The sequence below is a fragment of the Pseudophryne corroboree genome, chromosome 6 (assembly GCF_028390025.1).
Source record: "Pseudophryne corroboree isolate aPseCor3 chromosome 6, aPseCor3.hap2, whole genome shotgun sequence".
NCBI lineage: Eukaryota > Metazoa > Chordata > Amphibia > Anura > Myobatrachidae > Pseudophryne > Pseudophryne corroboree.
In genome coordinates, this window is record NC_086449.1 from 198601251 (window position 1) to 198627972 (window position 26722).

Sequence of the window (26722 nt, forward strand, 5' to 3'; positions counted from 1 at the left end):
TGGATCCTTCAGGTGATATCTCAGGGGTACAAATTGGAATTCGAGACGTCTCCCCCTCGCCGTTTCCTAAAGTCGGCTTTACCGATGCCACCTTCTGACAGGGAGACAGTTTTGGAAGCCATTCACAAGCTGTATTCCCAGCAGGTGATAATCAAGGTACCCCTCCTGCAACAGGGAACGGGGTATTATTCCACACTGTTGTGGTACCGAAGCCGGACGGCTCGGTGAGACCGATTCTAAATCTAAAATCTTTGAACACTTACATACAGAGGTTCAAATTCAAGATTGAGTCACTCAGAGCAGTGATTGCGAACCTGGAAGAAGGGGACTACATGATGTCTCGGGACATCGAGGATGCTTACCTTCATGTCCAAATTTACCCTTCTCACCAAGGGTACCTCAGGTTTATGGTACAGAACTGTCACTATCAGTTCAGACGCTGCCGTATGGATGGTCCACGGCACCCCGGGTCTTTACCAAGGTAATGGCCGAAATGATGATATTCCTTCGAAGGAAGGGAATTTTAGTTATCCCTTACTTGGACGATTCCCTGATAAGGGTAAGATCCAGGGAACAGTTGGAGGTCGGTGTAGCACTATCTCAGGTAGTGTTGCGGCAGCACGATTGGATTCTCAATATTCCAAAATCGCAGCTGGTTCCGACGACTCGTCTTCTGTTCCTAGGGATGATCCTGGACACAGTCCAGAAAAAGGTGTTTCTCCCGGAGAAGAAAGCCAGGGAGTTATCCGAGCTAGTCAGGAACCTCCTAAAACCGAGCCAAGTCTCAGTGCATCAATGCACAAGGGTTCTGGGTAAAATGGTGGCTTCCTACGAAGCAATCCCATTCGGCAGATTCCACGCAAGAACTTTCCAGTGGGACCTGCTGGACAAATGGTCCGGGTCGCATCTTCAGATGCATCAGCGGATAACCCTGTCACCAAGAACAAGGGTGTCCCTCCTGTGTTGGTTGCAGAGTGCTCATCTTCAAGAGGGCCGCAGATTCGGCATTCAGGACTGGGTCCTGGTGACCACTAATGCCAGCCTGCGAGGCTGGGGAGCAGTCACACAGGGAAGGAATTTCCAGGGCTTATGGTCAAGCCTGGAGACATCACTTCACATAAATATCCTGAAGCTAAGGGCCATTTACAATGCTCTAAGCTTAGCAAGACCTCTGCTTCAAGGTCAGCCGGTGTTGATCCAGTCGGACAACATCACGGCAGTCACCCACGTAAACAGACAGGGTGGCAAAAGAAGCAGGAGGGCAATGGCAGAAGCTGCAAGGATTCTTCGCTGGGCGGAAAATCATGTGATAGCACTGTCAGCAATTCCGGGAGTGGACAACTGGGAAGCAGACTTCCTCAGCAGACACGACCTCCACCCGGGAGAGTGGGGACTTCACCCAGAAGTCTTCCACATGATTATAAACCGTTGGGAAAAACTCGACAGGTATTGCGCCAGGTCAAGGGACCCTCAGGCAATAGCTGTAGACGCTCTGGTAACACCGTGGGTGTACCAGTCAGTGTATGTGTTCCCTCATCTGCCTCTCATACCCAAGGTACTGAGATTGATAAGATGGAGAGGAGTAAGCACTATATTCGTGGCTCCGGATTGGCCAAGAAGGACTTGGTAACCGGAACTTCAAGAGATGCTCACGGAGGATCCGTGGCCTCTACCTCTAAGAAGGGACCTGCTCCAGCAAGGACCCTGTCTGTTCCAAGACTTACCGCGGCTTCGTTTGACGGCAGGGCGGTTGAACGCCGGATCCTGAAGGAAAAAAGGCATTCCGGATGAAGTCATCCCTATCCTGATCAAAGCCAGGAAGGATGTAACCCCAAAACATTATCACCGCATTTGGCGAAAATATGTTGCGTGGTGCGAGGCCAGTAAGGCCCGACGGAGGAAATTCAACTGGGTCGATTCCTACATTTCCTGCAAACAGGAATGTCTATGGGCCTGAAATTGGGGTCCATTAAGGTTCAAATTTCGGCCCTGTCAATTTTCTTCCAAAAAGAACTAGCTTCAGTCCCTGAAGTTCAGACGTTGTAAAAGGGGTACTGCATATACAGCCTCCTTTTGTGCCTCCAGTGGCATCTTGAGATCTCAATGTAGTTTTTGGGTTCCAAAAGTCACATTGGTTTGAACCACTTAAATCTGTGGAGTTAAAATATCTCACATGGAAAGTGGTCATGCTGTTGGCCCTGGCCTGGGCCAGGCGCGTGTCAGAATTGGCGGCTTTATCCTGTAAAAGCCCTTATCTGATTTTCCATTCGGACAGGGCGGAATTGAGGACTTGTCCTCAGTTTCTCCCTAAGGTGGTTTCAGCGTTTCACCTGAACCAACCTATTGTGGTGCCTGCGGCTACTAGGGACTTGGAGGACTCCAAGTTGCTAGACGTTATCAGGGCCCTGAAAATATATGTTTCCAGGACGGCTGGAGTCAGAAAATCTGACTCGCTGTTTATCCTGTATGCACCCAACAAGCTGGGTGCTCCTGCTTCTAAGCAGACTATTGCTCGTTGGATTTGTAGTACAATTCAGCTTGCACATTCTGTGGCAGGCCTGCCACAGCCAAAAATCTGTAAATGCCCACTCCACAAGGAAGATGGGCTCATCTTGGGCGGCTGCCCGAGGGGTCTCGGCTTTACAACTTTGCCGAGCAGCTACTTGGTCAGGAGCAAATACGTTTGTAAAATTCTACAAAATTGATACCCTGGCTGAGGAGGACCTGGAGTTCTCTCATTTGGTGCTGCAGAGTCATCCGCACTCTCCCGCCCGTTTGGGAGCTTTGGTATAATCCCCATGGTCCTTACGGAGTCCCCAGCATCCACTTAGGACGTTAGAGAAAATAAGAATTTACTTACCGATAATTCTATTTCTCGTAGTCCGTAGTGGATGCTGGGCGCCCATCCCAAGTGCGGATTGTCTGCAATACTGGTACATAGTTATTGTTACCAAAAAATCGGGTTATTGATGTAGTGAGCCATCTTTTCTAGAGGCTCCTCTGTTATCATGCTGTTAACTGGGTTTAGATCACAAGTTATATGGTGTGATTGGTGTGGCTGGTATGAGTCTTACCCGGGATTCAAAATCCTTCCTTATTGTGTACGCTCGTCCGGGCACAGTATCCTAACTGAGGCTTGGAGGAGGGTCATAGGGGGAGGAGCCAGTGCACACCAGGTGGTTCTAAAGCTTTACTTTTGTGCCCAGTCTCCTGCGGAGCCGCTATTCCCCATGGTCCTTACGGAGTCCCCAGCATCCACTACGGACTACGAGAAATAGAATTATCGGTAAGTAAATTCTTATTTTCTGCTGCCGGGTACACTGGGCTCCACAAGGAATGGACAATGGGGTGTAGAGTAGGATCTTGATCCGAGGCACCAACAGGCTCAAAGCTTTGACTGTTCCCAGAATGCATAGCGCCGCCTCCTAGATCACGCCGCCTCAATGTCTGCAAATGTTCCCGCCCTGGAGCTGCATATCTGTCTCTCCCTCACTCCCTGGCAGTGTCTGCGGCGCCATTATCCCTCAGCTCACTGTTCCTGGGAATGCTTGGGCAAATCCTCCTATGTAAAGCCGCCTGGTTGTCAGTGCTGTGACTTTACAATACACTTAAGTATTCTACCTGCCTTTTTTAGTCCGTGTTAGTTAAGAAAGAGTGCATTTAGTCAGGGTCTCCTAGTACAATTACCTTGTGATATACATCCAGTTCTTACTGTGTACTGTTATATATATTGTTATATAGCTGTGTAAGCTAGTCCAGTGCAGTATTATTGTTAGTAATAACCTCTGCATTGTACAAACTGTGACTATTTGTGTGTGCATTTGATAGCTGAGTGGTGTCCATTGTGTGTCTTTCACTCAACCTGCTATCCCTATATTCTATAACCTGAGGGGGCTTGGTGCGTCAGGTTTTATCTAATATAGGATTTTCACAAAGATATACTGTTTTACGTATTTTTCTCTGATTTAGTCACCATATCTCTCCTTTTTCTGCTGGTGCTGACTACACTGCGCAGGGGTTTGGGCTAGAGGTATCGTGCTGCTGACAAATTGTACTGTGTTACCTGATACTGCAAGTTATATCATGTCTGCTTCTGAGGGTAACGGTTCTGGGGCTGAACACACTGCCGGTGTTGCTGAAGCCGCAGATACCTATGAGGAGAATATAGCAGCTCTGGTTCTGGGGGCTCCTTGCCCCCCAGTGGGACGGTGGCAACGGGGGCAAATAATGACCCGCTGTGGGCCGCTTTTTCCACGCTTCTGCATACGCTAGTTAATAAACTAACTCCCCCTATGGGACCCCCAATGCCGGTACAACCGTATGTGGTCCCTGCAGCTAACCCGACGATTTATCTGCTCAAATAAAGAAGTTGAACCAATCCCTGACTACTAAAAAGTCTGACCATCGCTCGCCTATGTCCAAGGGATCCTTCCAGCTCGAGCGCTTGTCTCCTCACAATCCACTGCTGTCACTGAAACCTCGTCGGATGAAGACGGCACTTACACTGACCCCACAGGTTCTGACTCCGATACAGCTGATGGGGAGGGTGGTTCACATGTGGATGTTCCTGATCTCTTGGAGGCTATTAAGTTAATTTTACAGATTACGGATGATCCCGAGCCATCCGTTCCTCCTAAGACAGGCATGTCCAAACTGCGGCCCTCCAGCTGTTGTGAAACTACATATCCCAGCATGTCCTGACACAGTTTTGCTGTGAGAGAATGCTAAAGCTGTGTCAGGGCATGCTGGGATGTGTAGTTTCTTAACAGCTGGAGGGCCGCAGTTTGGACATGCCTGTCCTAAGAAACCAGATAGGTTCAAGCGTCAGAAGGTGATTAAACAAGTTTTACCTCACTCTGACCACCTAATTGATATACGTCAGGAACCCTGGGAAAACCCGGGTACGAAGTTTGTGCCTTAAAAGAAGATGCTGGCTCGCTATCCCCTCGCGCCGGAGCTGTCTAAGAATTGGGAAACGCCTCCTCCAGTGGACTCACATGTGGCTAGGATGGTGGTTTCCTCAGTCACCACCGTCACGTCTCCAAAAGAGCCTACGGATAAACGTGTGGAGGGTTGTCTGAAAGCGATTTACACCCTCACGGGTGCTGCACAAAGGCCCACTATTGCAGCTACTTGGGCTGCAGAGGCCATTGAAGCATGGGCCTTGGAGTTAGATGCTGAAATCTCCTCTGACCATGCCAGACAATGCTTGTCTTATATTGTCACAGCTTCTCGTTATATTAAAGAGGCGGCTTCTGATGCCGGTATCCTGGCAGCCAAGGCCTCTACTACATCAGTCCTAGCTTGCCGGATATTGTGGCTGAGATCCTGGTCTGTGGATCTGGACTCTAGAAAAACCCTGGAGGTACTCCCTTTTAAGGGAGATATTCTGTTTGGGGAGGATTTAAATAAGATTGTGGCTGACTTGGCTACTGCCAAAACTTCCTGTCTGCCAAGTACTGCTCCTTCTGTGTCGAAGGCTAAAGGTACTTCCTTTCGCCCCCTTTGTCCTTCAGGTAAATCAAAAGGTCAGGCGTACAACAAGCAGGCCCGCACTTCCAAACCTGGTAAGCCTAAGCCCAAAAGAGCCTGGGCGGCCCGTCAGCCAGCTTCCAAGACAGATAAGCCTGCCGCATGACGGGGCGGGCCTCCCTCTGGGGGATCCTAGGGTGGGGGGCCGGCTTCTAGGGTATACCCAGGAATGGTTGAAGACCACTTCAGATGCCTGGGTACGGGAAGTCGTCACACGAGGTTACGCCATAGCCTTCAAAAACCGACCCCCTCATCGATTTTGCCAGACAGATGTCCCGTTGGACAAGACAAAGGCAAACACTCTACATTCGGTGGTACAGACCCTCCTGGATACAGGAGTCGTAGTACAGGTGCCTCTTGCGCAGAGGGGCCGGGGGTACTATTCTCCGCTGTTTCTAGTCCCGAAACCAAATGGGTCCTCCCGGCCCATTCTCAACCTCAAGGCATTGAACAGGTTTGTGAAGGTTTCCAAGTTCCAGATGGAAACCCTTCGCTCTATAGTTCTGGCCTTGGAACCTGGGGACTTCATGGTCTCCCTGGATATACAGGATGCTTACCTGCATGTTCCTATAGCAGTACCTCATCAGCAATACCTGAGAATTGCGATTGGCAACTGCCATTACCAGTTTCGGGCGTACCTTTTGGTTTAACAACGGCTCCGCGAGCCTTTACAAAAGTCATGGCGGTGATGACGGTGGTACTCCGCCGTCAAGGGGTCAGGATTTTGCCGTATTTGGACGACTTGTTAATCCTGGTAAAAACCCTAGAACTTCTCCTGCGTCATCTAGATGTGACGGTCCGGTTTCTGCAAGCCCACGGGTGGCTGATCAGCTGGAAGAAGTCATCCCTGATCCCTACTCAGAGCATGGTGCATCTGGGAGCACTATTGGACACTCACAACCAGCGGTTGTTCCTGTCTCAGGAGAAAGTCCTGAAACTTCAGGACAGGATTCGTTGCTTCCTATCTCGTCCGCAAGTGTCGATACATTCGGCGTTGCAGGTGCTAGGCCTCATGGTGTCGGCATTCAACATGGTGGAGTATGCTCAATTTCATTCTCGCCCTCTCCAGAGGCTGATTCTAGCCAAATGGGACGGCCTGCCTCACCGGATCAGGTCTCAAATGATCTCATTGACTCCGGAGGTCCGTCTGTTGCTGCTCTGGTGGCTCCGGGACCAACAACTGTGCAGGGGCCGTCCATTCTGGATATCCGACTGGGTCCTGTTGACGACAGATGCCAGTCTAAGAGGTTGGGGTGTGGTGCTGGAGCAACACTCCCTTCAGGGGCGGTGGACCAAGGAGGAGTCCCTCCTCTCGATCAATATTCTGGAGTTGCGGGCGGTCTTCAATGCCTTGAACCTAGCCCAGCATTTAATTCAGAACCGTGCTGTTCAAGTGCAGTCGGACAACGCCACCACAGTGGCTTACATAAATCATCAAGGCGGCACTCAAAGCCGCCTAGCAATGAAGGAAGTCTCACGGATTCTACAGTGGGCAGAACGCCATCTACCGGCCATATCGGCAATATTCATTCCGGGAGTCCTGAATTGGGAAGCAGACTTTCTCAGTCATCAGGATGTGCATGCCGGCGAGTGGGGCCTCCATCCAGAAGTGTTTCAACTCCTAGTGGAAAGGTGGGGCCTTCCAGACGTAGATCTGATGGCGTCTCAACACAATCACAAGGTTCCGGTCTTCGGAGCAAGGACAAGGGATCCTCAAGCAGCATTCGTGGATGCGCTGGCGGTACCGTGGAGGTTTCGGCTGCCGTACGTGTTCCCTCCGGTGTCACTCCTGCCTAGGGTAATTCGGAAGTTCAAGCAAGAAAAAGGATTTCTGCTTCTCATAGCTCCAGCGTGGCCCAGACGGCATTGGTTCTCAGACCTGCAAGGCCTATCGTCAGAGCATCCATTTCTACTTCCACAACGCCCAGACCTCCTCGTTCAGGGCCCCTGTGTCTACCAGGACCTAGCCCGGCTGTCTTTGACGGCGTGGCTCTTGAAGCTTCCGTCTTAAGGGCTAAAGGGTTTTCTGAGGCGGTCATTCAAACTATGTTGCGGGCCCGGAAACCGACTTCGGCTCGGATTTACTATAGGGTCTGGCATTCTTACTTTGGTGCGCATCTAACGATTATGACGCTTCCAAATTTAGTATAGCCCAGTTGTTGGCTTTTCTTCAGCAGGGCCTGGACTTAGGCCTGCGTCTGGCCTCCCTCAAGGTTCAAATATCTGCTTTGTCGGTGTGGTTTCAGAGAAAAATTGCGACCTTACCTGATGTGCATACCTTTACTCAGGGCGTGTTGCGTATCCAACCTCCCTATGTCCCGCCTGTGGCTCCTTGGGACTTGTCGGTGGTTTTGGAGGCGTTACAAGACTCTCCGTTTGAACCTCTTGGTTCAGCTGACCTTAAGTGGCTTTCCCTTAAGGTGGTGTTTCTGCTGGCTATTGCTTCAGCTAGAAGAATGTCGGATTTGGGTGCCTTGTCCTGTAGTTCCCCATATCTGATATTTCACCGTGACCGGGCGGTTCTTAGGACTCGTCCCGGCTATCTACCTAAGGTGGTTTCTTCGTTCCACCTTAATCAGGAGATTGTAGTTCCGGCACTTGTTTCTCCTGATCTGTCTCCCAAAGAGCGGTCTTTGGATGTGGTACGGGCTCCTATTAGGAAATCGGAGAACTGCTCCTATTAGGAAATCGGATTCTCTTTTTGTTGTGTTTGGGTTTCACAAACGTGGCTGGCCTGCTCACAAGCAAACTCTGGCCAGATGGATTAGAATGGTGATTGCACATGCTTATGTGAAGGCTGGTCTCTCTGCTCCTGATCACATTAAGGCCCATTCTACTCGGTCTGTTGGACCTTCTTGGGCGGCCCAACGTGGTGCGACCCTTGAACAATTGTGCAAGGCAGCTACGTGGTCCTCTGTGAACACGTTCATAAGGTTCTATGCCTTCGATACTGCCGCTTCCCAGGATGCTTCCTTTGGACGCTGGGTTCCTGTGCCCGCTACAGTGCGTCCCCTCCCATAAGGAACTGCTTTAGGACATCCCCATTGTCCATTCCTTGTGGAGCCCAGTGTACCCCGCAGCAGAAAACGAGTTTTATGGTAAGAACTTACCTTTGTTAAAACTCTTTCTGCGAGGTACACTGGGCTCCACAAGGCGCCCACCCTTTCTTTGGGTTGGTATGGCATTAGCCGCTGACACGTCTCCTGTCCCAAGAATGCGGTTTTGTGGCTACTAACCATTGTCGTCTCTTTTCCTGCTACCGCATTGGACTGGTTAACTAAAAACTGAGATCCTGTGCAGGGAGGCGGGGTGATATAGGAGGCGGCACTATGCATTCTGGGAACAGTCAAAGCTTTGAGCCTGTTGGTGCCTCGGATCAAGATCCTACTCTACACCCCATTGTCCATTCCTTGTGGAGCCCAGTGTACCTCGCAGAAAGAGTTTTAACAAAGGTAAGTTCTTACCGTAAAACTCGTTTTTTTACATAGCCCGCAGTGCCCGGTGGGGAAGCCAGCAGGGGTTAAGGCCTAACCTGTAGCCCCTCCCCCATCCCCAGGGCACCATTTCAGTGAATGTTCCCGCCCTGGAGCTGCATATCTCTGCCTCACTCCATGTCAGCCGCCATCACAACGGAGCTGAGTTGTTGCTGGGGCAAATCCTCCTCTGTAAAGCCGCCTGATCGCCAGCGCTGTGCATTTTACAGGACACTTAAGTATTCTACCTGTCACTGGGACAGTGTTAGTTAAGAAAGAGTGCATACATTCAGGGTTGTGGGGTACAAACACCCTGTGATATACATCCAGTATCTACTGTGCATTGTTATATCTACTGTTAACATATATAGCTATACGGAGTATTACTTTGTATTGCTAGTCCAGTGCAGTTTTATGGTGCATGGTACGCTTGTGACTATATATGTGTGTGTGTGCATGTAACTGCTGCGTGGCTGCCATATCAGGTATTTCACTCAGCGTGCTACTCCTATATTCTGTAACCTGTGGGGCTAAGTGTGTCAGGTTTTCTGAATTAATATAGGTATTTCACAAGATATACTTGCTGTGTATTTTTCTTTGTGATTTATAGTCACTATATATCTCTTGGATTCCCAGTTTGTGCTGACAGGAAAGTCACACTGCACTGAGAGTTCTTGCTAGGTATATCGATGCTAAGATTGTACCGGGTTGCCCAATAATGTGCTCACTAGTATGTCAGCTACACGATACAACGGAGCTGGGGCTTCTTCCACATTGCGTGGTGGTGATGCCGCGGACATTTTGGAGGAAAATATGGCAGCAGAGAGTTCAGGTTCAGGGGGTTCCTTACCCCCCAGTGGGTCCGTAGCACCGGGGGCAACAAATTACCCACCTTGGGCTACCTTTTCCACGCTGTTAAACACGCTTGTAACGAAACTGGCGTCCCCTGTGGGACCACCTGTGCCAATGCAGCAGTTTATGGTCCCTGCAATTAATCCACCATGGGCAGATCAAATCTCCACTCAGTTACAGCAATTGAACCGGTCTCTGACTAAATCTCACTCTCGCCCACCTAAGACATAAGACGTCTTCTAAACGGGCCAGTACCTCCTCACAATCCACTGCTGTCCTGGACACATCCTCTGAGGAGGATGGTGCATATGCTGACCCCACAGACACTGACTCAGATGCTTCTGATGGGAAGGGAAGTCATTGGTGGATGTCCCTGATTTGATTGAGGCTATCAGGCTCATTCTTCAAGTCTCTGATGAACCTGAGCCTGAGGCTGTCTCTAACCACCTTCTTAGGTTTAAATCTGTCTGGCTTTTTAAACAAGTTTTACCTCATTCTCAACACCTGGCTGACATACGTCAGGAGTCCTGGGAAAATCCGGGGACGAAAGTCACACTGAATAACAGACTGTTGGCTCGCTATCCTCTCTCTGCGGAGCTATGAAAAAATTGGGAAACTCCTCCGCCCGTAGATTCTCATGTGGCGCGCATGGTAGTTTCCTCTGCTCTGCCAGTAACTACCGTCACCTCTTTGAAGGAACCGACGGATAGACGTGTGGAGGTTTGTTTGAAAGCGATTTACACCCTAACGGGGGCTGTGCATAGGCCAACCATCGCAGCAACTTGGGCTACTGAAGCTGTTGAGGCGTGGGCTCAGGAGCTAGAGGCGGAGCTGCCTTCTAATGCATCTGAGCATGCTCGACAATGTCTCTCATATATTGCCACGGCTTCTCTGTACCTTAAGGAGGCGACCTCCGATGCCGGGGTGCTGGCGGCCAAGGCTGCTACTAAGTCAGTCTTGGCCAGACCTATCCTTTGGTTGAGATCCTGGTCGGTGGATATGGATTCCAAGAAAACCCTGGAGGTGCTTCCTTTCAAGGGAGACATTCTCTTTGGAGAAGATCTCAATAAGATTGTGGCTGATCTGGCTACTGCTAAAACAGCTTGCCTACCTAGTACGGCTCCTTCCACGCAGAAGGCTAAAAGTACTTTCCCTCGGCCCTTTCGTCCTCCAGGTAAAGCAAAAGATCAGGCGTACCCAAAGCAAGCTCGTGCTTCCAGACCTGCCAAGCCCAGACCAAAGCAAGCCTGGGCTGCCCATCAGCCTGCTTCCAAAACTGACAAGCCTGCCGCATGACGGGACGGGCCTCCCCCTGGGGGATCCCAGGGGGGGGCCCCGACTTCTAGGTTTTGCCCAGGAATGGTTGAAGATCACTTCCGATGCCTGGATAAGGGAAGTCGTCACTCGAGGTTACGCCGTATCCTTCAAGAATCGTCCCCCTCATCGATTTTGCCTGACAGATGTTCCTCTGGACTTGACAAAGGCAAACACTCTGCATTAGGTGGTACATTCCCTCCTGTCCACAGGAGTGGTAGTACAGGTGCCTCTGGCTCAGAGAGGCAAGGGGTACTATTCACCACTGTTTCTAGTCCCGAAACCGAACGGGTCCTCACGGCCCATTCTCAATCTGAAGTCCTTGAACAAGTATGTGTGGGTCTCCAAGTTTCGTATGGAAACTCTGCGCTCTATTGTTCTCTCCTTGGAGCCTGGGGACTATATGGTCCCCTGGCCATACAGAATGCCTACCTGCATATTCCTATTGCAGTGTCTCATCAGCAGTACCTCAGGTTTGCGGTGGGCAACCTTCATTACCAATTTCAGGCGTTACCCTTTGGTTTGACAACGGCTCCCCGAGTTTTCACCAAAGTAATAGCGGTCATGACGGCTACACTCCGCCGTCAAGGGGTCAGGATCCTACCGTACTTGGACGATTTGTTGATCCTGGCAAATTCCCCAGAACTTCTCCTGTGTCATCTAGATTTGATGGTCCAGTGCATGAAAGCCCACGGGTGGCTGATCAACTGGAGAAATCCTCCCTGGTTCCTGCTCAGAGCATGGTACACCTGGGAGCGTTATTGGACACTCAAAACCTACGGTTGTTCTTGTCTGAGGAGAAAGTCCTGAAACTTCAGGACAGGATTCGATGCTTCCTATCTTGTCCGCAAGTGTCGATACATTCAGCAATGCAAGTGCTAGGTCTCATGGTGTCGGCTTTCGACATGGTGGAGTATGCGCAATTCCATTCTCGCCCTCTGCAGAAGTTAATTCTGACCAAGTGGGACGGCCTGCCTCACCGGATCAGATCTCACATGATCTCCTTGTTTCCGGAGGTCTGCCTGTCATTGAGCTGGTGGCTTCAGGACCAACGATTGAGCAGGGGCCGTCCCTTCTGGATATCAAACTGGGTCCTGCTGACGACGGATGCTAGTCTGAGAGGTTGGGGCGTGGTGTTGGAACAACACTCTTCAGGGTCGGTGGACCAAGGAGCAGTCTCTACTCCCGATAAATATTCTGGAACTGCGGGCAGTGTTCAATGCATTGACAATGGCCCAGCATCTAATACAGAACAGACCTGTTCAAGTACAAATCGGACAACGCCACCACGGTGGCGTACATCAATCATCAAGGTGGCAGTCGAAGCCGCATGGCAATGAGGGAAGTATCACGGATTCTTCAGTTGGCAGAACGCCATCTGCCGGCCATATCCGCAGTGTTCATTCCGGGGGTCCTAAACTGGGAAGTGGACTTTCTCAGTCGTCAGGACGTACACGCCGGAGAATGGAGCCTCCATCCAGAGGTGTTTCAATTTTTCGTGGACAAGTGGGGCCTTCTAGATGTGGACCTGATGGCGTCTCGACACAATCACAAGGTTCCGGTCTTCGGAGCAAGGACAAGGGATCCTTAAGCAGCGTTCGTGGATGCTCTGTCAATCCCATGGAACTTTCGGCTGCCGTACGTGTTCCCTCCGGTGTCACTCCTGCTCAGAGTAATACTGAAGTTCAAGCAAGAAGGAGGAAACCTACTTCTGATCGCTCCAGCGTGGCCCAGACGGCACTGGTTCTCCGATCTACAGGGCCTCTCGCTAGATCGTCCCCTTCTACTTCCACAACGACCAAACCTCCTCGTTCAGGGCCCTTGTGTTTACCAGGACTTGGCCCATCTGGCTTTGACGGCATGGCTCTTGAAGCTTCCATCCTGAGGTCCAAGGGTTTTTCTGAGGCGGTCGTTCAAAGTATGTTGAAGGCCCATAAGCCGGCTTCTGCTCGGATTTACCATAGGGTCTTGAATGCCTACTTTACTTGGTGTGCGTCTCACAATCGTGACGTTTTCAAGTTTAGCACGGCCAAACTGTTGGCCTTCCTACAACAGGGCCTGGACTTAGGCCTGCGTCTGGCCTCCCTCAAGGTTCAGATTTCTGCCTTGTCTGTTTGGTTTCAGAGAAAGATTGCTGCCCTTCCGGATGTTCATACATTCACTCAGGGCGTGTTGCGGATTCAGCCTCCTTTATGTACCTCCTGTGGCCCCTTGGTATCTGTCAGTGGTACTGGAGACCTTGCAAGAGTCTCCATTTGAACCTCTTGCCTCTGCTGACCTTAAGTGGCTGTCCCTTAAGGTGCGGTTTTTGCTGGCTATTGCTTCAGCTAGATGGGTCTCGGACTTGGGTGCCTTATCCTGTAAGTCCCCCCATTTGATTTTTCATTGTGACCTGGCAGTTCTTAGAACGCGACCGGATTATTTACCCAAGGTGGTGTCTTCCTTCCACCTTAACCAAGAGATTGTGGTTCCGGCCTTTAATTCTCCTGAGTTGTCTTCCAAAGAGCAGTCTTTGGATGTGGTACGGGCTCTCCGTATCTATGTGCAGAGAACATCCCTCCATTAGGAAATCTGATTCTCTGTTTGTACTGTTTGGTTTTTACAAACGTGGCTGGCCTGCTTCCAAGCAAACTCTGGCCAGATGGATTAGAATGGTGATTGCACATGCTTATGTACAGGCTGGTCGTCCAGCTCCTGCTACCATCAAAGCCTATTCTACTCGGTCGGTTGGACCTTCTTGGGCGGCCCACCGTGGTGCGACCCCTGAACAATTGTGCAAGGCGGCTATGTGGTCCTCAGGGAACACGTTTATAAGGTTCTATGCCTTTGATACTTCCGCCTCCCAGGATGCTTCCTTTGGCCGCTGGGTTCTTGTGCCCGCTACAGTGCGTCCCCTCCCATAAGGAACTGCTTTAGGACATCCCCGATGTTAATCCTTGTGGAGCCCAGTGTACCCAGCAGCAGAAAACGTGATTTATGGTAAGAACTTACCGTTGTTAAATCTTTCTGCGAGGTACACTGGGCTCCACAAGGCTCCCACCCTGACGCACTTAGCTTCTTTGGGTTGGTGTGGCGTAGCCGCTGAGACCCTCCTGTGGTGAGTGTGTGGTGTAATTGGCTACGAGCGATTGTCGTCTCTAGTACCTGCTACTGCATTGGGCTGATTAACGAAACTGAGCTCCTGTGCACGGAGGCGGGGTTATAGAGGAGGCGGTGCTGTGCATCTTGAGAACAGCCAAAGCTTTGAGCCTGTTGGTACCTCAGATCAAGATCCTACTCTACACCCCGATGTTAATCCTTGTGGAGCCCAATGTACCTCGCAGAAAGAGATTTAACAACTGTAAGTTCTTACCATAAATCTCGTTATACCACCCTTAACTGTTACACATTTTATTTACAGCACTCAAACTTTGAATAATCAGGCAACCACAATGGTTTGGAAAACACATACGAGGAGCTGGTTCTAAAATATAATTTTAGTGCTTTTGAATATATTACATTTTCTCTGACGTCCTAGTGGATGCTGGGAACTCCGTAAGGACCATGGGGAATAGCGGCTCCGCAGGAGACTGGGCACAAAAGTAAAAGCTTTAGGACTACCTGGTGTGCACTGGCTCCTCCCCCTATGACCCTCCTCCAAGCCTCAGTTAGATTTTTGTGCCCGGCCGAGAAGGGTGCACACTAGGGGCTCTCCTGAGCTTCTTAGTGAAAAGTTTAGTTTTAGGTTTTTTATTTTCAGTGAGACCTGCTGGCAACAGGCTCACTGCATCGAGGGACTAAGGGGAGAAGAAGCGAACTCACCTGCGTGCAGAGTGGATTGGGCTTCTTAGGCTACTGGACACCATTAGCTCCAGAGGGACCGAACACAGGCCCAGCCTCGGAGCTCGGTCCCGGAGCTGCGCCACCGGCCCCCTTACAGAGCCAGAAGCAAGAAAAGGTCCGGAAAAATCGGCGGCAGAAGACATCAGTCTTCAACAAGGTAGCGCACAGCACTGCAGCTGTGCGCCATTGTTACTCAGGCACACTTCACACTCCGGTCACTGAGGGTGCAGGGCGCTAGGGGGGGGCGCCCTGAGCAGCAATGTAAAACACCTTGGCTGGCATAAATACACCACATATAACCCCCAGGGCTATATGGGTGTATTTTAACCCCTGCCAGAACTCACCTAAAAAGCGGGAGAAAAGGCCGCCGAGAAGGGGGCGGAGCCTATCTCCTCAGCACACGGGCGCCATTTTCCATCACAGCTCCGCTGGAAGGACGTCTCCCTGACTCTCCCCTGCAGTCCTGCACTACAGAAAAGGGTAAAAAAGAGAGGGGGGGCACTAATTTGGCGCAGTTTTATACTAACAGCAGCTATAAAGGGAAAAGCACATTTTATAGTGGTATTCCTGTATATATATATATATATAGCGCTCTGGTGTGTGCTGGCATACTCTCCCTCTGTCTCCCCAAAGGGCTAGTGGGGTCCTGTCCTCTATCAGAGCATTCCCTGTGTGTGTGCGGTGTGTCGGTACGATTGTGTCGACATGTTTGAGGAGGAAAATGAGATGGAGGCGGAGCAATTGCCTATTATACAGTTGTCACCCCCTAGGGAGTCGACACCTGCGTGGATGAGCTTGTGGAAGGAATTGCGTGACAGTGTCAGCTCCTTACGACAGACAGTTGACGACATGAGACAGCCGGCTACTCAGCTTGTGCCTGTCCAGGGGTCTCAAACGCCATCAGGGGCTTTAAAACGCCCGTTACCTCAAATGGCAGACATAGACACGGATTCTGACTCCAGTGTCGATGATGAGGAGACAAACGTGACTTCCACTAGGGCCACACGTTACATGATTGAAGCAATAAAAAATGTATTGCATATATCTGATAATACAAGTACCACTAAAAAAGGTATTATGTTTGGTGAGAAAAAACTGCCTGTAGTTTTTCCTGTATCTGAGTGTAACACTGTAGGGGTGCAAGGTGCCTTTTCCTGGGGAATATGGCAGGACGCAGCAGCTGAGGAACAACACAAGTCCAGTTTCTGGTACAACTGACCCCGGCCAGTTTTATTGAAACAGAAAATAAAACAAACCCCAAAATAAAAATACCTTGCCTGTCCGGCACTAACTAAACATAAGATGTTCCTAACTGTCACTAAACAAAACACAGAGTTCTTCAGTACATACTGTATAGCTTACTTGCATCAGAAAGCGTGTCTCTCACACACAGATCCTGCAGCCTTCCCAGGCAGTCTGCCCATACTAATCAGGTTAGAAGCACTATATCACTCTTACACAGCTGAAACCCTGATTAGCCCTCTGTGAGGCCAAAGACCCGAACTGGGCCCAATGTCTAGAACTCGCCTTATCTCTCTCTCAGAGCCTTTACCCAGCTTTTACAGCAAACTGAAAAGGTTCAGACAAAACAAAAAGCATTTTTCCTAGAAGTTAACATTTTCTAAAACATGTAAGACAAGAACCTGGGACAAATATACCTGCCCTCAAACACTATCCCAGTGTTCTTGTCACATATCCCCCTCCCCTGTTTCGACCTAGGGGCCGGAACACTTGTAGCCCCCAAACAGAAGATGCGAGACAATGCATCTGCGTTGGCCAATTGTGTTCCCGGTCTATGTTCGACAGTAAACTTAAAGTCCTGCAACGCTAGAAACCATCTAGTTACACGAGCATTCTTGCCTCTATTTACATACATCCATTTTAAAGGGGCATGGTCTGTCACTAGTCTGAATTGTCTACCCAAGAGGTAATATCTCAAGGTATCTAGTGCCCACTTAATGGCCAAAGCCTCCTTTTCCACAATGGCATACCTTTTTTCATGCTCATTGAGTTTCCTACTCAAATAAATGATAGGGTGTTCGTCCCCATCTCTGGTTTGGGACAGCACAGCACCTATCCCTACCTCTGAGGCATCTGTCTGTACCACAAATTCTTTTGAAAAATCTGGTGTTATCAACACCGGTTGTGAACACAAAGCCACTTTTAACGCTTGGAACGCCTTTTCTGCATCAGGGTTCCATTTCACCACATTTGACTGCTTCCCTTTGGTAAGGTCTGACAACGGCACCGCTGTGGTCGCAAAATTAGGAATAAACCGTCTATAGTACCCAGTAATTCCCAAAAAAGCCCTTACCTGTTTTTTATTCACTGGACGAGGCCAGATTTGAATAGCATCAACTTTATTCAATTGGGGCCTAATCAGACCTCTGCCTATGGTGAAGCCCAAGTATTTGACCTCCTCCATTGCGAGGCAGCACTTCTTTGGGTTAGCAGTTAACCCTGCCTCTCTGATTGAGTCCAGTACTGCTTGTACTTTAACCAAATGTGACCCCCAGTCTGTACTGTGAATTACCACATCATCCAAATAGGCAGCTGCATATTTTCTATGGGGCCTCAAAATTTTATCCATCGCCCGTTGAAAGGTTGCTGGAGCCCCATGCAACCCAAAGGGTAACATCTTATACTGGTACAGCCCCTCCGGAACCGAAAAGGCTGTTTTTTCTTTGGCGCTATCAGATAAAGGTATTTGCCAGTAACCTTTGGTCAGGTCCAATGTGGTGAGAAACCTGGCTGTTCCCAGCCTTTCTACAAGCTCATCCACACGGGGCATGGGGTATGCGTCAAACTTGGACACCTCATTTAACTTACGAAAGTCATTACAGAAGCGTATGCTACCGTCGGGCTTCGGGATGAGCACTATGGGACTGGACCACTCACTGTTAGACTCCTCTATGACTCCAAGTTCTAACATGGTTTTAACTTCCTTAGAAATAGCTTCTCGCTGAGCTTCAGGAATCCTATATGGCTTTAAATGAACCCTGACCCCTGGTTCTGTGACAATGTCATGTTTTATTATGGTCGTTCGGCCAGGCAGCTCTGAAAATACCTCCCTATTTTGGATGAGAAATTCTTTAACTTGATTGTTCTGATCAGCTGATAATGTCTCTGACACCTTCACTGCGGGAAGCAACCGGGGTGAAGACACCGAAGGGCAAGGCTCCGCTGACAGAGACAACCTATCTTTCCAGGGTTTGATTAAGTTAACATGGTAGATCTGTTCGGGTTTTCTCTTTCCCGGCTGGTATACTTTGTAATTAACCTCATTCACTTTTTCCCTAATCTCAAATGGACCCTGCCATTTAGCTAGGAATTTGCTTTCCACAGTGGGTACCAAAACAAGAACTCTATCTCCAGGAGCAAATTCCCGTATCTTGGCACTCCGGTTATAGACCCTCTGTTGAGCACTTTGGGCCTGTTCCATGTGCTCTCTGACAACGGGTACCACGGCTGCAATCCTATCCTGCATTTGTGTTACATGCTCAATAACGCTTCTATAAGGAGTGGGCTGTCCTTCCCACGTCTCTTTGGCAACATCCAACAGCCCTCTGGGGTGTCTACCATACAACAAATCAAATGGAGAAAACCGTAGAGGACTGAGGAACTTCTCTGATGGCCATTAACAAGTAGGGCAACAAACAATCCCAGTTTTTCCCATCTCTCTCAACAACCTTTTTTAACATACTTTTTAATGTTTTATTAAACCTTTCCACCAACCCGTCAGTTTGGGGATGGTAGATGGACGTCCTGAGGTGAGTGACCTTAAATAACTTGCACAATTCTTTCATGATCCTTGACATAAATGGAGTACCTTGGTCAGTCAAAATTTCTTTTGGTATTCCCACTCTACTAAATACCTGCACCAGCTCCCTAGCTATCGCCTTGGTTGTGATAGTGCGTAAAGGGACAGCCTCAGGATATCGAGTGGCATAGTCCATAATTACCAGGATATACTGATGGCCCCGAGCAGACTTTAACAAGGGCCCCACGAGATCCATGGCTATTCTGTCAAACGGGACCTCTATAATAGGCATGGGAACTAGTGGGCTCCTGAAATGGGGTCTAGGGGCATGATACTGGCACTCAGGAGAGGAAGAACAATATTCAGACACTTCTTTATAAACCCCTGGCCAAAAGAACCTTTGTAAAACTCTTTCAGTGGTTTTTTCTGCCCCTAAATGTCCTGCGGTAACGTGACTGTGAGCTAAATCTAGTACCGTTCTCCGATAAGGCTGGGGAACTACCAGCTGTTCCACCACATCCTCACCCCTTTTGACAATGTGGTACAAGAGCTCATTACAGATGGCCATGTGGGGATACGTAACCCTGTCACCTGGTACCACAGGTTCCCCATTAACAATCTTAACATTCTCTCTAGCCTTTATTAAGGTAGGATCCTTTAACTGTTCAGACGCAAACAGATCCTTCTTTACCTCCAGGTCAGGCACGCTTTCAGTTCTAACTACTATGTCTCTGTTCCCGGCAAGAGGGTCCTCACTGGACTCCCCATCTGTCACTTCCCCAGCCAAACTAGCAAAAGGCAAAGGGCCAGAAAGTTCCGAAGACCCACGTACATCCATAAAATCACCGGTATTATCAACTGGCTTTTTACTTCTCACATCTGTTGATAACCGTGATTCCCACAGTTTCCAAAAATGAGGAAAATCCCTCCCTATTATGGCCTCATGCACCAAGGTAGGGACCAGTCCCACTTTAACCATTGCTGACCCACAACAAGTTTCTATATTCACCTCAGCAGTGGCATAATGTTGGGTATCCCCATGTATGCAAGTTACCCCAATAGGTATTTGCTGGACCTTTAAGGGGTTCACTAACCCAGCTTTCACGAGGGTAACTAAACTTCCTGAATCTAGCAAGGCCTCTACCCGGTTACCTTCTAAGAACACATCACACATTTGTTTTTCCAGCTCAGGTGAAGGTACCACAGTACAGGCTAACCTAGCAAAGAAAGATATTCTGCGACATTCAAAGGCAGCATCACATTGCATGGGTTCTTGCGTGACTGGGCAATTGGCAATAACATGACCTGGCATACCACACCTAAAACATTTAACCACACGATTATCAACCCATTTGGGCAGCATAGACCGTTCTAGCCCCATTGGCCTGTTTCCAGGGCCAGTGTTTACAGTCTCTCCAGCCTTGCGTTCTCTTAACCGCCCAGCAACGTTTTCCCACGGAACAGTCTTACCAGTCTTTACTGAAGGGCGCTGTCGAGGATCTATGGGTTGCTGGGTGGTCATCAGTAGTTCCTCTGCTGCCAAATACCTCTCTACCATGTCCACTAATTGGTCAGCAGTACCCGGGTTTCCATGGCTCACCCACTTGCGCAGGACCATGGGCAAAGATCTCAAGTAGCGGTCCATGACGACTCTTTCCACCATCTGGGGACCAGTTAATGTCTCTGGCTGTAGCCATTTTTTTGTTAGCTGAATAAGGTCGTGCATCTGGGAGCGCGGAGGCTTCTCCATGGCGTACAGCCAACGGTGCACCCGTTGTGCTCGTACTGACAGCGTGACTCCCAGGCGGGTCAGGATCTCAGTCTTTAGTTTATCATAGTCCCGAGCCTCAGCAGGGCTTAAATCAAAGTAAGCTTTTTGGGGCTCACCTGACAGGAAAGGTGCCAGCAGACTGGCCCACTGTGCTTTCGGCCAGTTCTCACGCTCGGCAGTCCTTTCAAACGTGGTCAGATAGGCCTCCACATCATCAGCCTCTGTCATTTTCTGCAGGAAGTGACTGGCTCGTATAGAACTAGAGCTGGTTGGAGCACTGACGGCCACATCTCCAACCCGAGCTGCAAGTCTCTGCACCACTTCTGCTAAGGCCTCTCTATCCTGACGCTGTTGCCTGTAAAGTTCATCAACAACTGCCTGCTGTTGTCTCTTATTTTCCTCCATTGCCACCTGCTGCTGTCTGTTGGCCTCCTGCTGTAGTCTCCAATTTTCCTCCATTGCCACCTGCTGCTGTCGGTTGGCCTCCTGCTGAGCCGCTGTAGCTTGCAGCAAGGCTTTAAGCAGATCCTCCATGTCAACAGATTTTTCAGGCGGCTTTGCAGCTGCTTTCACCCAGGACATATATCAAACCCTCAGGGGTGAGTCTCAGTAACTTCACACTGGGCTGTATCTGCATAAACCACCGTTTTCTGCAGGCCTCACAAAGCTGCTGCTTTCACTTATGCGCAGAACGGCCTGCTCGCATTCTCCACCAAGTTGTAACACTGTAGGGGTGCAAGGTGCCTTTTCCTGGGGAATATGGCAGGACGCAGCAGCTGAGGAACAACACAAGTCCAGTTTCTGGTACAACTGACCCCGGCCAGTTTTATTGAAACAGAAAATAAAACAAACCCCAAAATAAAAATACCTTGCCTGTCCGGCACTAACTAAACATAAGATGTTCCTAACTGTCACTAAACAAAACACAGAGTTCTTCAGTACATACTGTATAGCTTACTTGCATCAGAAAGCATGTCTCTCACACACAGATCCTGCAGCCTTCCCAGGCAGTCTGCCCATACTAATCAGGTTAGAAGCACTATATCACTCTTACACAGCTGAAACCCTGATTAGCCCTCTGTGAGGCCAAAGACCCGAACTGGGCCCAATGTCTAGAACTCGCCTTATCTCTCTCTCAGAGCCTTTACCCAGCTTTTACAGCAAACTGAAAAGGTTCAGACAAAACAAAAAGCATTTTTCCTAGAAGTTAACATTTTCTAAAACATGTAAGACAAGAACCTGGGACAAATATACCTGCCCTCAAACACTATCCCAGTGTTCTTGTCACACCGAGGAATTAAATGAAGTGTGTGATGAGGCGTGGGTTTCCCCCGATAAAAAACTGATAATTCCTAAAAGGTTATTGGCATCGTACCCTTTCCCGCCAGAGGATAGGGCACGTTGGGAAACACCCCCTAGGGTGGATAAAGCGCTCACACGCTTGTCTAAACAGGTAGCACTACCCTCTCCTGATACGGCCGCCCTAAAGGAACCTGCCGATAGAAAGCTGGAGAATATCCTAAAATGTATATACTCTCACACGGGTGTTATACTGCGACCAGCAATTGCCTCAGCCTGGATGTGCAGTGCGGGCCTGGCGTGGTCGGATTCCCTGACTGAAAATATTGATACCCTAGATAGGGACAGTATATTACTGACTATAGAGCATTTGAAGGATGCATTTCTATATATGCGTGATGCACAGAGGGATATTTGCCGACTGGCATCAAGAGTTAGCGCGCTGTCCCTTTCTGCAAGAAGAGGTTTATGGACGCGGCAGTGGTCAGGTGATGCGGATTCTAAAAGGCACATGGAAGTATTGCCTTATAAGGGGGAGGAGTTATTTGGGGTAGGTCTATCAGACCTGGTAGCCACGGCAACTGCTGGAAAATCCACATTTTTACCCCAGGTAGCTTCTCAACCTAAGAAGACGCCATATTATCAGGCGCAGTCCTTTCGGCCCCATAAGGGCAAGCGGGCAAAAGGCGCCTCATTTCTGCCCCGTGGCAGAGGGAGAGGAAAAAGGCTGCAACAAACAGCCGGTTCCCAGGAACAAAAGCCCTCTCCCGCCTCCGCAAAGTCCTCAGCATGACGCTGGGGCCTTACAAGCGGACTCAGGCACGGTGGGGGCCCGTCTCAAGAAGTTCAGTGCGCAGTGGGCTCACTCGCAAGTGGACCCCTGGATCCTTCAGGTGGTATCTCAGGGGTACAAATTGGAATTCGAGACGTCTCCCCCTCGCCGTTTTCTAAAGTCTGCTTTACCGACGTCTCCCTCAGACAGGGAGGCAGTATTGGAAGCCATTCACAAGCTGTATTCCCAGCAGGTGATAATCAAGGTACCCCTCCTACAACAGGGAAAGGGGTACTATTCCACACTATTTGTGGTACCGAAGCCGGACGGCTCGGTGAGACCAATTTTAAACCTAAAATCCTTGAACACTTACATACAAAGGTTCAAATTCAAGATGGAGTCACTCAGAGCAGTGATTGCAAACCTGGAAGAAGGGGACTATATGGTGTCTCTGGACATCAAGGATGCTTACCTACATGTCCCAATTTACCCTTCTCACCAAGGGTACCTCAGGTTTGTGGTACAGAACTGTCACTATCAGTTTCAGACGCTGCCGTTTGGATTGTCCACGGCACCCCGGGTCTTTACCAAGGTAATGGCCGAAATGATGATACTCCTTCGAAGGAAGGGAGTTTTAGTTATCCCTTACTTGGACGATCTCCTGATAAGGGCAAGATCCAGGGAACAGTTGGAAGTCGGAGTAGCACTATCTCAGATAGTGCTGCGCCAGCAGGGTTGGATTCTCAATATTCCAAAATCGCAGCTGATCCCGACGACACGACTTCTATTCCTAGGGATGATCCTGGACACAGTCCAGAAAAGGGTGTTTCTCCCGGAGGAGAAAGCCATGGAGTTATCCGAACTAGTCAGAAATCTCCTAAAGCCAGGCCAAGTCTCAGTGCATCAATGCACAAGGGTCCTGGGAAAGATGGTGGCTTCTTACGAAGCAATCCCTTTCGGCAGATTCCACGCAAGAACCTTCCAGTGGGATCTGCTAGACAAATGGTCCGGGTCGCATCTTCAGATGCATCAGCGGATAATCTTGTCACCAAGGACAAGGGTGTCTCTCCTGTGGTGGTTGCAGAGTGCTCATCTTCTAGAGGGCCACAGATTCGGCATTCAGGACTGGGTCCTGGTGACCACGGATGCCAGCCTGAGAGGCTGGGGAGCAGTCACACAGGGAAGAAATTTCCAGGGTTTGTGGTCAAGCCTGGAGACATCACTTCACATAAATATCCTGGAGCTAAGGGCCATCTACAATGCTCTAAGCCTAGCAAGACCTCTGCTTCAAGGTCAGCCGGTGCTGATCCAGTCGGACAACATCACGGCAGTCGCCCACGTAAACAGACAGGGCGGCACAAGAAGCAGGAGGGCAATGTCAGAAGTTGCAAGGATTCTTCGCTGGGCGGAAAATCATGTGATAGCACTGTCAGCAGTGTTCATTCCGGGAGTGGACAACTGGGAAGCAGACTTCCTCAGCAGACACGACCTCCACCCGGGGGAGTGGGGACTTCACCCAGAAGTCTTCCACATGATTGTGAACCGTTGGGAAAAACCAATGGTGGACATGATGGCGTCCCGCCTCAACAAAAAACTAGACAGGTATTGCGCCAGGTCAAGGGACCCTCAGGCAATAGCTGTGGACGCTCTGGTAACACCGTGGGTGTACCAGTCGGTGTATGTGTTCCCTCCTCTGCCTCTCATACCCAAGGTACTGAGAATCATAAGAAGGAGAGGAGTAAGGACTATACTCGTGGCTCCGGATTGGCCAAGAAGGACTTGGTACCCGGAACTTCAAGAGATGCTCACAGAGAACCCGTGGCCTCTACCTCTAAGAAAGGACCTGCTCCAGCAGGGACCCTGTCTGTTCCAAGACTTACCGCGGCTGCGTTTGACGGCATGGCGGTTGAACGCCGGATCCTGAAGGAAAAAGGCATTCCGGATGAAGTCATCCCTACCCTGATCAAAGCCAGGAAGGATGTAACCGTACAACATTATCACCGTATTTGGCGTAAATATGTTGTGTGGTGCGAGGCCAGGAAGGCCCCTACAGTGGCACCTTGGGATCTCAATGTAGTTTTGGGGTTCCTAAAATCACATTGGTTTGAACCACTCTCCACTGTGGACTTAAAATATCTCACATGGAAAGTGGTAATGCTGTTAGCCCTGGCTTCAGCCAGGCGTGTCTCAGAATTGGCGGCTTTATCCTATAAAAGCCCTTACCTAATTTTTCATACGGACAGGGCAGAATTGAGGACTCGTCCTCAATTTCTCCCTAAGGTGGTTTCAGCGTTTCACTTGAACTAGCCTATTGTGGTACCTGCGGCTACTAGGGACTTGGAGGACTCCAAGTTGCTGGACGTAGTCAGGGCCCTGAAAATATATGTTTCCAGGACGGCTGGAGTCAGAAAATCTGACTCGCTGTTTATCCTGTATGCACCCAACAAGCTGGGTGCTCCTGCTTCTAAGCAGACTATTGCTCGTTGGATTTGTAGTACAATTCAGCTTGCACATTCTGTGGCAGGCCTGCCACAGCCTAAATCTGTAAAAGCCCATTCCACAAGGAAGGTGGGCTCATCTTGGGCGGCTGCCCGAGGGGTCTCTGCTTTACAACTTTGCCGAGCAGCTACTTGGTCAGGGGCAAACACGTTTGCTAAATTCTACAAATTTGATACCCTGGCTGAGGAGGACCTGGAGTTCTCTCATTCGGTGCTGCAGAGTCATCCGCACTCTCCCGCCCGTTTGGGAGCTTTGGTATAATCCCCATGGTCCTTACGGAGTTCCCAGCATCCACTAGGACGTCAGAGAAAATAAGAATTTACTTACCGATAATTCTATTTCTCGTAGTCCGTAGTGGATGCTGGGCGCCCATCCCAAGTGCGGATTGTCTGCAATACTTGTACATAGTTATTGTTACAAAAATCGGGTTATTATTGTTGTGAGCCATCTTTCAGAGGCTCCTCTGTTATCATGCTGTTAACTGGGTTCAGATCACAGGTTGTACGGTGTGATTGGTGTGGCTGGTATGAGTCTTACCCGGGATTCAAAATCCTTCCTTATTGTGTACGCTCATCCGGGCACAGTATCCTAACTGAGGCTTGGAGGAGGGTCATAGGGGGAGGAGCCAGTGCACACCAGGTAGTCCTAAAGCTTTTACTTTTGTGCCCAGTCTCCTGCGGAGCCGCTATTCCCCATGGTCCTTACGGAGTTCCCAGCATCCACTACGGACTACGAGAAATAGAATTATCGGTAAGTAAATTCTTATTTTCTGTTTCGGCCAGTAAAGCAGGCTGCAGAGGAGGCAGACATTGTACAATGGGAGGGGAAAATGACACAAGCAGCTCTATTAAGGATAGACCGAAGTATCGCGAGAAGGTTACAATAGTTGAGGTGGGAAACAAATGTGTGAATGAGGTTTTTGTGGTATCAGATGGAAAATGCTGGATTCCACAGATGTTCCGGAGGTAGAAGCAGCAAAATTAATGGATGGTACCAATGTTGACTTTAGCTGAAGATGAAACCAAGATGGAGGACGAAACTAAGCTTTGATGTGGCGTTAGAAATTATTCATGCATACCTTGCTACAGAAAAGTATCCCAAAATATTTACATGTTGCAATGACTGGATGTAATGGCCTAGAAAACAATCCATACAGAAATTCTGGATACTCACCCTACAGTGATGTCAAAGATGTTGCTCCCTACAGAACTGGAGACAGCCATGTCTCCCAATCCTTTCCTAGCCACGATTACACTGGTGATGAGATCTGGTATAGATGTGCCAGCAGCCAGTATGGTCAGACCCATTATCTCTTCCGAAATGCCTATTGTTTCTCCCACCTGGCAGAAACAAAAGCATAGACTTTTTAGTTTGCTTAAATGCTATAAAAATGAAATGCTCTTATATTACCCCACTTGTTTTGTTCACAAATCTCATTCTACCTACTGTATGGAGCTGCAGATCTTCTGTGGCACCATATAAATTAATAATAATAATGACCTTCCATATCCATGTTTCAAAAGTAAATGCTTAAAAAGTTGCGACCTACTTGGTGAATGTCATATTCTGTTATTACCATGTTCCATATGGGAAATATTCTATTTAGAAGAATTTCTGAATAACAGTGG

The 26722-nt window shown here is 49.3% G+C and overlaps 1 protein-coding gene across 1 annotated transcript in view; it reads right to left on the reverse strand.

Moving 5' to 3' along the window:
- Positions 1-26722, reverse strand: part of SLC24A1 (solute carrier family 24 member 1) — a 192664-nt gene that overhangs the window by 4090 nt on the left and 161852 nt on the right. Inside the window, exon 8 of the mRNA XM_063925593.1 lies at positions 26268-26434. Coding sequence (XP_063781663.1) covers positions 26268-26434 — 167 coding nt within the window. The remainder of the gene's footprint in view (positions 1-26267; positions 26435-26722) is intronic.